This window comes from Plectropomus leopardus, chromosome 4 (genome assembly GCF_008729295.1).
Source record: "Plectropomus leopardus isolate mb chromosome 4, YSFRI_Pleo_2.0, whole genome shotgun sequence".
Taxonomy (NCBI): domain Eukaryota; kingdom Metazoa; phylum Chordata; class Actinopteri; order Perciformes; family Serranidae; genus Plectropomus; species Plectropomus leopardus.
The window spans coordinates 3498210-3513090 of NC_056466.1; the positions used below are offsets into that span (position 1 = coordinate 3498210).

General features: G+C 40.6%; 1 protein-coding gene across 1 annotated transcript in view; it reads left to right on the forward strand.

Moving 5' to 3' along the window:
- The first annotated feature begins 513 nt into the window (after nt 1–513).
- Nucleotides 514–14881, forward strand: part of LOC121942461 (voltage-dependent calcium channel gamma-2 subunit-like) — a 70215-nt gene continuing 55847 nt past the window's right edge. Inside the window, exon 1 of the mRNA XM_042485675.1 lies at nt 514–796. Within this exon, the coding sequence (XP_042341609.1) occupies nt 586–796 (211 nt within the window). The 5' untranslated portion in view covers nt 514–585. The remainder of the gene's footprint in view (nt 797–14881) is intronic.

A 14881-nucleotide genomic window follows, 5' to 3' on the forward strand; every position in this document is an offset into this window, starting at 1 on the left:
CCGTCGAAGCTGTGAGGATTGTAATACATGTAACCTCTTTAGTCAGCTCAGAAAGCCAAATTCAGGCAGAGAAACAGAGCAAAATCCTCCATCTTCTCATTATCTTGGCCTTCTTCAGAGTTTGACGTTTAGAGGCCTTCCAACTCAACAAAGTAGGCCTAGATCGCAGACCAGGTCTCTTGTGGGATCTGCTAGAAGCCTGTGTTTTTAGGTCAACATTTTTTTTCCAAAGCAGGGCAACTTACTGCCACTTGAGGACTAGATTTTAGAAACCTTTGGGTTGAGGGTTCTGTCACGCTCGCCAAAGTTTGTTTGACCCGTCTGCTGGGCCAAACAGCTGCCCCCCAAAACCTTCACCCCGGTCTTAATTTTCACTTGGTTGCTGTTCCACCCCAAAACCAACCATACGATTTCCCCCGAGCTCCCCTAATTCCCCCCCCCCCCCCGCCCCCCCCCCCCCCCCCCCCTCCACCCGACGCCGCCCACCCCCCGTTTTCCGAGCTGGCGTGGCGACGCAAACTCACAAATATTTACTTCCTGTACATCAAGAGGAAAGGGGGCCCCCCTTTCGTGGAATGCGGCAACATGGGCGTGTTTGACCGCGGAGTTCAGATGCTGCTGACCACGGTGGGGGCCTTCGCCGCCTTCAGCCTTATGACCATCGCCGTGGGGACAGACTACTGGCTGTACTCGCGTGGCGTCTGCAAGATCAAGAGCACCAACGAGAACGAGACCAGCAAGAAAAACGAGGAGGTGATGACGCACTCGGGCCTCTGGAGGACCTGCTGCCTGGAAGGTGAGCCAGAGATGCACTGAAGATGCCATATACATACATATATATATAGTTTTGTATATATATATATATGCACACCAACAACACTCGCTCAGGCACAGATCGATTCCTACGTGCCCACACACACATACACACAGTCCTGCATTGCACTCACATGCCTACACATACGCTCTCATGCCCACACTATTCTGTATGTACTCTGCATCCAAATCCACACTTGAAAACGCTCACTCTCTGGAACCTACACACACCTTTGCTCCGTCTATATTGCAGCATTCTTTACCTCTTCACATTAAATAACCCAGTGATGAAATTTTGAGAGATGAATGCTGCTTCCTCCTAACAGGTGATTTGGATGAAGCTTCCAACAAATGGTTGCTGTCCTTTCCAAGGTTTGGGTCATTTTGGTTTGTCATGGCGGGTGTGCAGATTGGTGTTTTAATTGTCCCAGCAGAAAGCAGCTTGGCTCACATAGCAAACTGCTACACCAAAACCCAAAGGACACACATGGTCAAGTATGGTATACAGTTGACTCATAAGGTCACCAGTCCTGTTGTAACCTTGTAATTGTTGTGTTTCACACTCTTTTGACAGGAAAGATGTGAAAGAAAAAACAAAAATGTTAAACTTGACACAGTTATCTTCATGACAAATGGTTTGCCTTAAGATCGATGGCACACTAAAATCTTAATTTTGCATTCCTTGCCCTTGTCTATGTATAGTAATCCTCGTAATCCTCCCTCTTCTCTTTACTGTCTTTGAGTACTTAACTAACCTGTGCGAGTCTACTGTAGGAAATGAGGAACAAAATCCTTATTCCACGTAAAAAATGTCGGTGTGAAGCTTCAGCAGTTTAAATCAGTCAGTTTAAAAGGTCACTTTACCTTCTTTTGAGAACAAATCCCCTCTTCCTTGCACTTTCATTGCTGTATTTGTAGCAGATGGATACTCATTACTGTCACGTACCTGCATTGTTCTTGGCATGTTTTTTGTTGAACCATCATGTGTGGTTTGACTGAATATTGGTGTTTTTTTTTTTTTTTTTTTTGCATGGGACAAGGAATCTGTTCCAATTTCTAATAGAGGACACACATCAAGAAATAGACTGTCTAGTAATTGACGATGTTGAAGTTGAGGTCTGACAGCACCACATGCAGTCTTGGGTCTTGGTCAGAACTATTACCTGGTCGCCTGAGGGGTTTACATGTAAAAATGTTCATGTTTATTCTTTGATCCGTTTGGCTTGACCCACAAATTTCCAACCTTAAAGCCTTTTGAGTTAAAAACTGGACCTGCAGTGTCTGTGTTTGAAATGGTGACTGTAAAGAGATGGCAAACTGCTGCACAGGTCTGCGTGGGAGCTGAGATGGAGAAATATCTAGTTTAAATGTGGCACAAACTGACTTTGGCCTACATAACATACCAGTACAAATTCCCTCTTTGTTGCATCTTCATTGCTGTGTGTGTAACAGATGGATACCCATTGATTTGTTGAACCGTTTTGAAGTTTGACTGAACATTGGAGTGCATTATTTTGCACAGGGCAAGGAATATGTCCCGATACAAGGACACACATTGAGAAATAGATGGTCCAGTATTAGACAATGTTGAAGTTGGGGTCAGACTGCACTACATGCAGTCTGGTGTCTTGGTGAGAACCAGTACCTTGTTAATGTACGAGGGGTTTACATGTGTAATTTCCATGTTCCTCATTTGACTCCTTGAGGGTGTTGCACAAATGTCAAACCTGTTTGAGTCTTTTTAGTTAAATCTGGACCATGGTCATCTGTGTTTGAAATGGTGACTGTGAAGAAATGGGAAACTGCTGCACACGTCTGTGCTGGAGCTGAGATGGAGACAAATCTAGTTTAAGCATGGCACAAACTGACTTTGGCCTACATAACATACCAGTGAAACTTGTAGAGAAAGAATAGTGTTAGGTCTGTGCATGAGAGAGAGACAAATGAGAGTGTATGTGAAAGACAAACCTCAACATTGTGTAATGTTTGATGCAATATTGTGTCTTGTAGTGTGAGTATATTTGCAACCAAAGAGAGGAAAAAAAAGCTGTAAAATGTCTTTTTATGTGTAATGCCAAATTTGAAACATTTAGGTAGAATTAAAAAAAATACTGTAGCCTGTTTCTAATTCTAACTTTAAAGTGGCTCTACATGTGAAAAAAGTCAGAGCATTTGAGTTGTCTGAACACCATAGATTTTAGGGATGAGCGCAGGAGACACATTCCCTTCAATGTTTAGAACATGTGAATGCAAATACAGTATTATGCACCTGTAGTTGGACCAGTTCGCCAAAACAAACCACAGAGAAGCTTAGATTACAACACACACAGAGGTAGTGTAACTTCAGTCCATTATTCCACTATATCTTTACACAGTAAATAGTCGTTTGCAGCAATAATCACACTAAATGTAGCACATATCTCCTTTAACATCATACATACAAGTCCTAAGTGTAAAATAACTTAAGTGCTTAACACTTAAAAGTTTGCTGTTTTTCACAAGAACTGCAATAGAGACACACACACACACTCAGACTGCACAGGGTCAGGACACATTTATACTGCGATCCATGTTCATCCTGAATCAGACAAAAATCCTGCTCTACTTTCACCTGATTCACAGGACAAAGCCATGTGCTGATGACATAGTTTCAGTGCATTTGTGGTATTTCTCCCACAATTCACTTGGTCTTCTTTCATTAACTGCCACAAGAAGAGTGGCATGGTTTTGTCATCATAAGTTTGACACCATGTTTTGATACTTTTTGTCCAGTGTCTAAATTCAAGCTTTCATTTTTATGCATATGGTTGCTTCTGATTGGCATTTTTGACTTTGTAGGTGCATTGAAATAAACATCTGAGCGGTAACTATGACGTGGAATGACACATGTTGCTGAGTGAACACTCTTTCCAAAGTTTGATGTATGTCATAATAAGCACCTACCTATTACTCATGCACTGTGTTTGTGTTTGATTGTGTGCACTCATGTGTATCCAGTTGTGGTGTGGACGCTGTGACACGACTCTCTGTTATCGTGACCTCACATTGTCACAGTGGTTGAGCCATCCAGCCTGATCCCGTCCCACACCTGGTTATCCATTGTCACAAGGCCTCTGTGTAACATTAAAAACTATCATAAGAGAACCTGTAACCAGCCCTACACCTCACCCTCATGTGTACCCACACAGCGACACTAAGCTCTTTACATCATGAAACAAATTTCAAGATCTGACATTACAGAAAAATGAGCAAATGTTGGAGTTCACATAGAGCTCATGACATTTAAATGTTGTATCTTAATAAGTAAGAACTCCTGTCAACATAATGTCAGGTCACTCATCTTAAAATTAAATATAATTCATACAAAAATGTACATCATGACACTTGAAACTCAAAGTTTGTACTTTAATTATACCTTGCTAGGTTTTACTAATGTTTTGTTTCCTTGCGTTTGCTTCACAGCAGGTTAAACCATCTCTGATTATTTTGGGGTTCAAAAAAGGGGATTTTCTGCTGCTAACAGAGGCAGGTATCACAGCAGACTATGCACAGGTGAAGCTGAAACATTATAATAGACAGACAGCTGTTTAAATAAATCTCACATTACATCAATACATTTTCTCAGCTTCCCTAAGCACTAAATCTGGCCTCCTTCTTTTTCTACATCTTAAATCTGCTACAGAAGCTAACTCAGTTTTTATACCACTGTTAAACAGGTTGATACATTTGCAAAATTTTAAATATTACACCACTTTATTGGTCATTATTTAAACAGCAGTTTTACAGTTGTTTTCTTTACATTTTTATTTATGCTTCTCAAGCTTTGTCAAGGCCTGCCCTTTGTTACATCTCTGCCCTTTTGACCCTCTTTGGAGTGAAAAGGTCGGGCTTTTGGGTTCTCAGGCCTGAGATAGTGATGTCGTGGCTTCTCCTATTTGTCTCAGACAGAGTCTAAGTTAAAGAAAAGAAAATGGTGTCCAGGCCTGCGCTGTTATGCCCATCAGCCTGTGGCAAACCCTGCAGGCTGCCTAAAAAAAGGCTTACAACTACAAAAAGATAGAGTATGGTGTGGTTTATACAGCTCCACATTTGTAAGCAACCAGAATGTCCAGCAAGAAAAGTCTTATACTGGCTTATAGATTAAGTTAAGATAAGAATTGTATGACATATAGACTATACAAACAAGGTGTAAAGCGAAAGCCTTTTTTTAAAAACTGTCTTTGGGTAAAAATGAAAGTTTTAAATGTAACTAAGATTCTATGAAGTCTGGATCAGCTGACACGATGGAGGTAACAGCAATCGACAAGCAACTAGGTGCAAAACCTAGAGTGGGAAAACTCACGTCAGAACTATTAAATGAGCTTAGTCAGTAATTATTTAATCAATAATAAAATGGCGAGAAAACACAGTATTAGACCTGAACTAACTTAAATATATTGTTTTATTGTATGCACTAATGCACTTCTGCTGGCTGCACAAGAATTTGCTCCGTGGGGGACAATAACGATTTCTTCTTGAACTTGATCTTGAACTCAGGGATGTCCAAACTATCCAAAAAAAGGGGCAATGTGGCTGCAAGTTTTTGTACCAACCAATCTAGAGCACACCTGATATGACTAATCAGTTGTTTAAAGACTGAGACCAATTGATTAAATGAATCACAACCCAGTCGCCAGAATAAATGTCGGTATTGTACATTCCTCCAAAACACAGATAAATGATATTTGTATGTTATTATATGGCAGATACATTGAAAACAGAATTTCAACAGAACTGTGGTTAATGTGTGGTTAGATTTAGGCCACGTTTAGACATGAAGGGCTCTACTAAAAACGAGAAAGCCTTTGCGTATTTAGAAAAATCTTTGTTCACATGATAACATTATGAAAACAATCCTCGCATACAGGGATCTGCAAAAAAACAACTGAAAACGCTGTAGTATGCATGCCAGAGCAGTATAACTTTGTACCGACACAACATAGATGAACACTACTGCCAATCAGCAAAGTTTGGCCATGATGCCACCGTTTTCAAAGGATCTGCACATTGCTAGTTTACATGGTATTTTCAGGCCCCCAAAACGCCGTTGTCATGTGAACAAAAGGCCAAACAGCAACAAGAGTGGGGACTTGCTGGGTGTCAAGCTCCTTTTTCTTGAATGAAATGGAACTAATGGCCATTATTATCTATGAGAGAGAAAAAAAGACCCCAAAAAATGTTGATTTTTTTGTGTTTGTTTAACTTATGAAAACTGATTTGTGTCCTTGTTCTGTGCTGTGTGTTCATGTTCTTTTCATCCTGCATCATGAGCTTTCACTCTTCTCAGTGACTAGCTTGTTTTATTTGAAATTACCTCAAAAGAAAACAGTGAGCGACTTGTTTCACATCACTGCTCTTTTACAAGCTCTGTCGAAAATTTGGTGCACATGTGAGAAAAGCTACCTGTGATCAACCATGTGACCACGTTATGTAATCATATTAAAGACAAGGTCACAGAAATAAACTCATTGCTGCAAGTTTGGAAGTACCCAGACACCAGCTTGTTGTGAGTTTAAGGACAAAATGTGTTTATTTTTTAAGACAGAGAACATGAAATCTTGGCAGAGGTTGCAAAAATTGTGTCAAATCACCAACACATTTTGTCGATGTGAATGCAGCCACGCCAACTCACTCCATGTGATATGCTTATTTCCCCGCTAAGTGGCTTTACTTTTCACACTCTAAGCTCGCTCGGTGTCCTTGGCACTGGAGATTTGAAATGGTTAAGAGCAGAGAGGAATCTGAGAGAGATCCAGCTCGCTCTGTGTGCTTTCGCCTTCAGAGCTACAGTTGCTTTATAGCTGCGTGGTGCAGAGAGGAGAAAGAGAGGGAGAGAGAGGAAGAGAGAAATTGGGAGGTGTTGGGAAAGAGAAAAAAGAGGGAGAAAAAAGAACAAGAGAGAGAAAGAGCAGGCAGCCCTGGTTTTCTGTCACACCCCCTCAGGCATCCTGTGCTATCTTTAACACACAGGCCTACGTTCTATCTAACCTATCTTGCCCCGGCTTTTAACATAATACGCCACAGAGTGTGCTTTTATTTCAATGCTCAGGACATGATGTTCGTGATTTGCAGATACCAGTGAGTGACTGACTGTCATCACAGAGACATGCTAGCATCACAACAGGAGAAATCACACATGACAGCTTTGACTTCTATATCACAGATTTGATTATGTCTCTGCTTTCATGCTGTCTGTATACAACTGTAAGGGTGTTGGTGTGTGTGTGTGTGTGTGTGTGTGTGTGAGGCAGGCTGTCTCAGAAATGGAGTGCATTACGGCGATGACATTAATTATGCTAATAGCCATCAGCTCCGTTAGCTTTGCAGTGCTGATCGTCAACAGAGCCTCTCCACGCTGCCTCTTTATCTAAAGCTCCAGCTAGTGATACGCCAGGATAGGGAGTAACTCGTTACATGGAATCAGATTACAAAAAATAATGCACACTGCTTCTTTATCTAAAGCTCCAGTTAGTGGCCCGGTGGATAGGGAGCACAAATCCCATGTAATCTGATTACTGAAGTGATCTGATTGGAAATAAAGTTAAAATCATATGATCTTTCATACAAGCATCAGCCAGATGACTGACGATGATTACAAGCAGATTGTTCAAAAGTTGTCTCATTATATGTGATCTGGGATCTGCAGGCTATCAGTTAGGAAATATATTGTTGCTAATTAAAATTACAGACACATTTAATGATTATTTAAGGAGATAGTTCTGTTTTCACTTCAAATAAATTTCTGTTGTCTTGTTTTGGTAGATGACTAGTCTCTTGGTCAGATTTTGACCGTTACACCTGTAACAATTTGGTAAAGTATATTTCATGTGGCTATTGTTTGTTGTGTCTTGTTTGTATTTTATAATGACATTGGAGGAGTTTATGGAGCAGTTTTAATAGTATTTCGTTGCTGGAATATTAGTGGTTAAAATTATACGTGCATATTAACAATAAGTCCATATGATTTAGTCCAAATATTATGTGCCAAAAAAAGCAACAATTCTGGAACAAGGTCGCACTATGAATAAAGGTATGAACTGGTCACGCTGCACCTGTACTTTTCAAGCATTATAAAACAATGAACTTTATTACTACTTTCAACCTTGACAAAGGCAGTGCATACCAAATCCACTCCTTCCATTCTTACCGTCACATTAAAAACCCTAGACAAATACACTAAATGTTTACCAGAGGGAACCCAAATTCACTCTGAGCATTTGGCTAAAAGGAAACTCAATGAAAAACTCACAGCTGATCTATTTGCATGAAAACCATTTATTGAGCAACCGAGACAACTGTTGCAAATTTGCATTGTTGCCAGTATGAACAGTTTTGCTGCCGGATATTTCCCTTGATGTGTAAAGGCCTTAAGTCAATAATTCAGAATTAGAGGAGCATGCTTGAAGCAAAAAGAAACACCCCTGTTATGATTGTATTAAAGGTTATAGCATCAGTAATGGACAGTAGTCTGTGATGGAAGTTTTGATGACATGAAACTGTTTGAATATTGTTTGTTATCTACAAAGATTTAACTGTTTCTGTCTTTCATATTTTTGGACTTGCAAGTACATTGATTTAAGACACACATGAGTAAAATTGAGAGTTTACTAATAGTCTTATTGGCATATTAGAACTTATATAGGATATAGCCTCTATGAACAAAATGGCCATGCATTAGCCCTTAAAAGCAGAAAGACTCAGACAACTGATTTTTCCAATGGGACAACTTTATTCTGAAAAACACCAATGAAACAAGCTAAGACAATTTGGTTTTGGCGTTGGAGTGGTAACAAATTCAGACTGCAGAATACAACTTATAACTTATATTTATGTTTTCCAAACATAGTGGCGTTATAAAACTTTGCTTCTTGTATTGTTGCTGAAGAATTTCTTTTTTTACTTTTGTTGCCCTGAGAGGACTCTGCGTTGCAGAGTTCATCATCCCTGGTGGGCATTTCCTACAACCAACATATTTTCACTGCGCTGCAAAGCCACTTACTGTATGATTTGAATAATAATGTTAATGGTTGATCTCCAAAGACCTGTGGCACTTATTGGAATTCAGTGACAAGAAGACTTTCTCATCCTAACTGACAAAATTGTAACCTTTTTGTACAGTGGTAATGCATATTAATGAATATCTGGAGGTGAACCCCAACATTCAAATGTATTATTTACACATATTTCTGACATCACAAGTAACCAACTTTAACACAGAGCAAAGGTCAAAGTCATGGCCCCTTGGTAAAAATGCTTAAGGATGTAAAGCACTATTTGGGGTGTATGATGGAGGATTGCTGCAGGAAATAAGAGCCATTGTTCTGCCTCTGCACTGAGGCTGGCAAACAGTCTGCATCCAGCAGCACTCTGTGGGCGTGCTGTTGTTGATACTGTAATAGAAGTGACTGACAGGTCACGGCAGCTGTCAAACCTCAGCCGTCAACATGCTGCAGCCACCCAGATCCTAAAGACTCGTCCTAACAAAGCAACCCAAAAAAAACTATTTGACATTATTTTAAGCTACATAACTAATTTGAATTGGATTATGAGTTTTTATCTTAGAGGCTACCACTTGTTGTTATACTACACATACATCACCTCCTGAATATCACTGACTCAACATGACATAATGACATTCACACGCAAGACTTTGAGTCCTGTGTGAGTCAGTATTGGCTTGGTATTTTTATATAATTGACATATTGTTTTCAGTTTGAAGGAAGTAGAAAGCTTCTGAATGCACACTGTTAACATAAATTAGCTCAATAAATCCGTCCATGTTATCATCATACTGTTCATACCTATACCCCTAAAAAGTAATGCACCACGATTTATAAATAACTCCATTCCAACTCCAGTCCATGTAATGAAGTAGGTTGGGGTGATAGATCGGTCAGACAAACACAGGACTTCCCCTGGGAGTCTGGTGTTCAGAACCATATAAAAGCCAAGTAAACTCTGAGTTATTGTGAGGAACATGTCACCATGTTTCTCTCCTAAACCTAACCTACGTAACTTTATGTTAAGTCCGTAACTTAATTTGTGGGGCGCTAATTTGTTCGATATCACATAAACTTTTATATGAGGGGCGGCACGGTGGCGTCTTGCTTAGCACTGTTGCCTCACAGCAACACAGTCCCTGGTTCGAAACCCAGTTGGTTCGGTCCGTGAGCGGGGACCCTTCTGTGCGGAGTTTGCATGTTCTGTTGCATGTGTGCTGAGGCTGTAAGGTTGTCTGTCTATATGTGTTTATATGTGTCGGCCCTGCGATGAGTGAATGAATGTTATATGAGGATACGTTACAGGTAGACATAGCTGCCCCAAAAGTTGACTACAGACACCTGGGTGCAAATAGCATCAGCAACATATAAACATATATAAAAAGCAAAAATTACCCACATATAATGTCTATATAAGTCAAGTTTCAACCACCTAATCTGGTTGGACTAGACAGCAGAAGTTTGCTGTGACACATCACATCACCTAAGCAGAATAGACAGTACAAAGTGTCAGAGTGACACATACAAAGGCTGCAACATACATACAGGATAAACATCACATTAGATGCCTATGCTTTAAAGGGTAACATTTTGAACTATGTGTATAAAAGTGCTCACACACACACACACACACACACACACACATCTCAGTCGCCTGATATCCATGCAGCCATCGCACATCCCCTCGGTCCCCACACTCCTCCATCCAGCAGCTATCGAGTCTGCTCCAGTTGGATTCACTCTGTGTGCCTGTCATGCTGGACGGATGGCCCCGTGTCGGTGGTCCAGCTGTGGCGGCTGGCTCCAGAGATCCAGCCTGTCTCGGACTTCCATGATGGATTTTGCCCCAGGACAGTCTCTCGTTCCTAGGCACAGACCGGAGCTGCCCTGGGGGCCCCCGCCTTGACAGGTGGAGCTCAGCAGGCTCTAAATGCTGCTATTAATCTCCATCACGGCGGGTTTGAGAGCGAGCGAGGTGCGTGTGACAGGAGATATGTTTCTGGGAATGAGGTGTGAGTGTCTGAGAGTGTGGGCTCTGTGTGTGTATGTGTTTGTAGCAGCATTCAATTTTAGCTTTCATCACACTCAAAATCATTTTGTTACTGAGGACATCTGAACCCTTTGAACCTTTGAAAACATCTCCATGTTTCATCATTTCCATCTCAGCTGTAGAGGCCCGGATTGACAAAACGCATGGTCCTCTGTAGTTTAGAATAACAACCTTTGGGCTTCACCCTGTTAGAGCTATAAGAGAAGCAGAGCCTTTATGATCAATGTGATGTTTAAGTCAAGTCAGGGTTATTGAGCCTTTGAAGAGAAAGATGAGTCACAGATTCTGTCGTTACTGAAACATGGAAGTGTTGCTGCTATAATTTGTACTTGCAGAAAGTAAGCATTACACATTTTTATATGATATGATATGCTGCAGGTGTGGTCTGCAAGTGCATGTGCGTATGCTTGTATTTATCCAGCCCGTTCTCACTCCAAATTCTTCAAATACGGCCGCTCTATCAGTGCTTTTGGTGTATGAGCATGATGCCAAAAGCCACCTTCCATGTCCAACCAGAACACGGCTGGGTGGCGTCAGATGAAAACACTCAGACAGAACCGGTGGCACTGCTATTAATCGCCAGTGGATGGCTGGATGGCACCAGGTGCGTCCACATGCAATGAACACATGCGGCGTCACTTGAGAACACAGCCACATGGAACTGGTCGCTTGTGTATGAAACACTGAAGGACAGCATCAGGTAATAACGCTGCCGGTAACGATGTAATTTAAGGTGTGCAAGTGCACTTATAGGGCGACTGGGTGAAGAGGTGGATGGGTCCCACAAACAACTAACTTTCATGGAGTACAAAGTTCGCTTCCCGTGTGGATTTGAGGTTACCATGTGCCTCTTTTGCCTAAACCTAACCGTCCATGACTTTGTTGCCTATTCCTAACCATCGTGATGGTGTCGTTGGTTGCCATGTGCTGTTGTGTACACATAAGGACTGTGCAGCGTCATCCCACCATGAAAGGCAGCAAACCACAGTAAAAAAAACAATGGCTTTTGGTGGCACTATCCCCACCATCAAATTTCTACAAAACATTCATGTTTAAAGCTTCAAAAACCGATGAAAACACAAAAATGGGTTGCTAGAAAGGACCCATGATAAGAGCCTAAAATGCAGATGTAAACACAGCTATGACTTGCAAAAACAACAACCAGTTTTGTTTTTTGTTGGTCTGAAAAAGTGGAATTTTAGACAGACCTTTAAAAGAAATGAATTTCCTCTTACATAGGGCATATGTCGGAATGTTAGGATTATAGGGTAGGCTTTTTTGTTTAATATACATATATTCTTAATAGTCTGTAGCAATAGTAAGGTACCTGACTTTTAATACTCCTCTCTTAAGTTTTTCAAAGCCCTCTGCATTATCTGTTTAATGGCTAGTTTTTAAATCTATTCATAGCTTTTCCATTACTTAAAAGTAAATTTATTTTATATTTTCTTTTGTACCACTGGAAAAGACACGCCTTAAATACATTTTGAGCCCTGATATGTTTTCCTACCACACCATAGTATTATGTCATTTAGTGTAGTTACATTTGTCACTATGTATGTTTTTTTAGTTTATATTCATCATATTTATTATCTTCTATCACTCGTGGTGGTAAAATCCCTCATGACCTTCTCCTCATTAGCTAATTAATGCGGCCATTCCACCTTCAATTTGCAGCAGCCCCCTTCGTCCTCATTCATGGCAGTGCAGGGTATCTACGGCCACATGACGCTGTGTAACTATGGCAATTCAGCGCTCTGTTGGCGGCACAAGGCCGCCTGTCAAACAGGCATCACGGCCTCTCAATCAAAGAGACTGTTTACGAGCACTCACACACCACCTGGGACTGACACACACTCCGCTCCACGGCATCAGAGGGACATCCATCACATACACACGGACACACACACACACACAGACACACACGCGAGTATACAGGGCACATTTACATGCAGGAATACACACACACATAGATGCAAGTGTAGCAGACACAAAACACACAACATGTGTAATATTAAATAAAAGGTGACTACTTACTTTTAAGCTCAGCATGAAAATTCTTAACACAATCACTGTGTGTAATATGATCCAGACCCAGATTAAAAATGTATCAACATGTTCTATTATTAACACAAAAAAATCTGAACATTGTGCTTTCTAGTAAACAGCCTCACTGTTAACTAGAAAGCACAAAATTAAGTGCTAGAGGCAGCTGTTGGAGTGAAAATATATTTAAAACAATGTTATTGTGATGCTGTTGGAACAATTTCTGTTGCAATGGACCTTTCTTCACTGCTTTAGAAGTGGTCTATGCTGTACATATGGACATACAACACATCACAATTCTGATTGGTTGCAACATTATTATGGTCAAAAGAAAAAAGAAAACAAAACATTTCTGCTTGATGTTTTCTCTTTATTTGTGCTTTTTAAAAATTATTTTCAGGCTAATCTAATAACAGAAAAATCCCCTTCTGGTTTAATTGGTCATCACCTACAGACATTCAAGCTGTCACTGTTTTATTGTAAGGGGTTGCAAGCAAATACAGTATGTCTGCAGGTCATTAATAAGCCTTCAAATGTCTTAAATTCAATTGTATCAATATTAGGCCTTAAATAGATAAAATATATATTAAATTTGAGTTTGTGATGTCTTAATTGCTGCAAACACTTAATTTAATTTAATTTTATTGTATTTTATTTGCAAGCAATCCAGTGTTCCAATCCCGGACAAGCCTGCATCAAGCCTTCATTACTCACAACCCAGGTCTTAGGCTAAGCTAAAACGGGGAGACAGAAGGGGAAATTACCAAATAAAGTGATTTACTAACGGAAAAAAATAATTAAAACAAGTCAAAAAAAGATGGGAGGGTTCTGTAGTCACTGGTGTAGGGAGTGGATGGTTGAAGGTGTGCTGTAAAGGAAACAAAAGACACAAAGCTGCACAAAGCAAAGAGATGTGTTGAGGAGGACTGCCAGCCCAGACTGACTGCTGAACCATCCCAGGTGTGCACTCTGGGCCCAGGTGTGTCCCATGTTACTGATTACAGTCAATCAAGCCTGATGCCCTGGAATGAGAAAGCACAAGCAGAGGAACCAATCAGGTGGCATCACACCATCTTTTAATGTCTTTTTAATGAATCAAGCTATTCTCTGTGAAGGTCTACATTTCAGTTACTATTTAAACCTACTACTGAACCTGATATTTTACTTACAGCATTCTGTTGACAAAATATAGATGCTAATTTTGGTGAAGAAAGGATTTTAGTGACAATATAACTTGAAAAAAGTTCAACCAAATATTTTTCCTTTAAAGATTGTTTAATTCACATTTTTCTCTTTTTTTCCCTTGAATTATCTTATGGCCCTTCAGATTTTTTTCTTTCAGTTGAGAGCCCACAGTTTTACAGTATAGTAACAGCATGTCATGTGCTGTGTTTCACAATGGAGTCCGGTGTTTTTACCGTAGTAACAGTATGTCACGTTCTTTGTTTTACAGTATAGTAGGTTGAGTGTGGTGCTGCACAGAGCTGTTGGCACCTCCACACAATCTGTTTAACGCCTGGTGGGAGAGGTGCTGACAGGCCCAACTGCTCCCTAATCCTACAGACATCAGGAGCCAAAGGGAATGACCGGGGAGCCCAGTGTGTGTGTGTGTGTGTGTGTGTGCAATATGTATGTGTCCTTCTACATAGATAGACATTCTAGTATTTTCAGGGCTGTAAGCATTTTGGTACCTTTGATTTAATCACTTTTGCAGCCACCTCCAACCACAACAGAAAAGATACAGGAAGTCTTTACTTTTAAGACAAATATACATCAGCTATCTTTGTGTAAAGGGTCTATTGATGTCGGCCACCAGATAGATGCCATTAAAGCCTTCGGCTCCCCCCTGCTATCAGTCACAGTAGACTGATACATCGACCAAGCTGTTCTCCAAGTGGATGCAGGGTAAAGCCGCTGCAGCTCTGTTATGGAG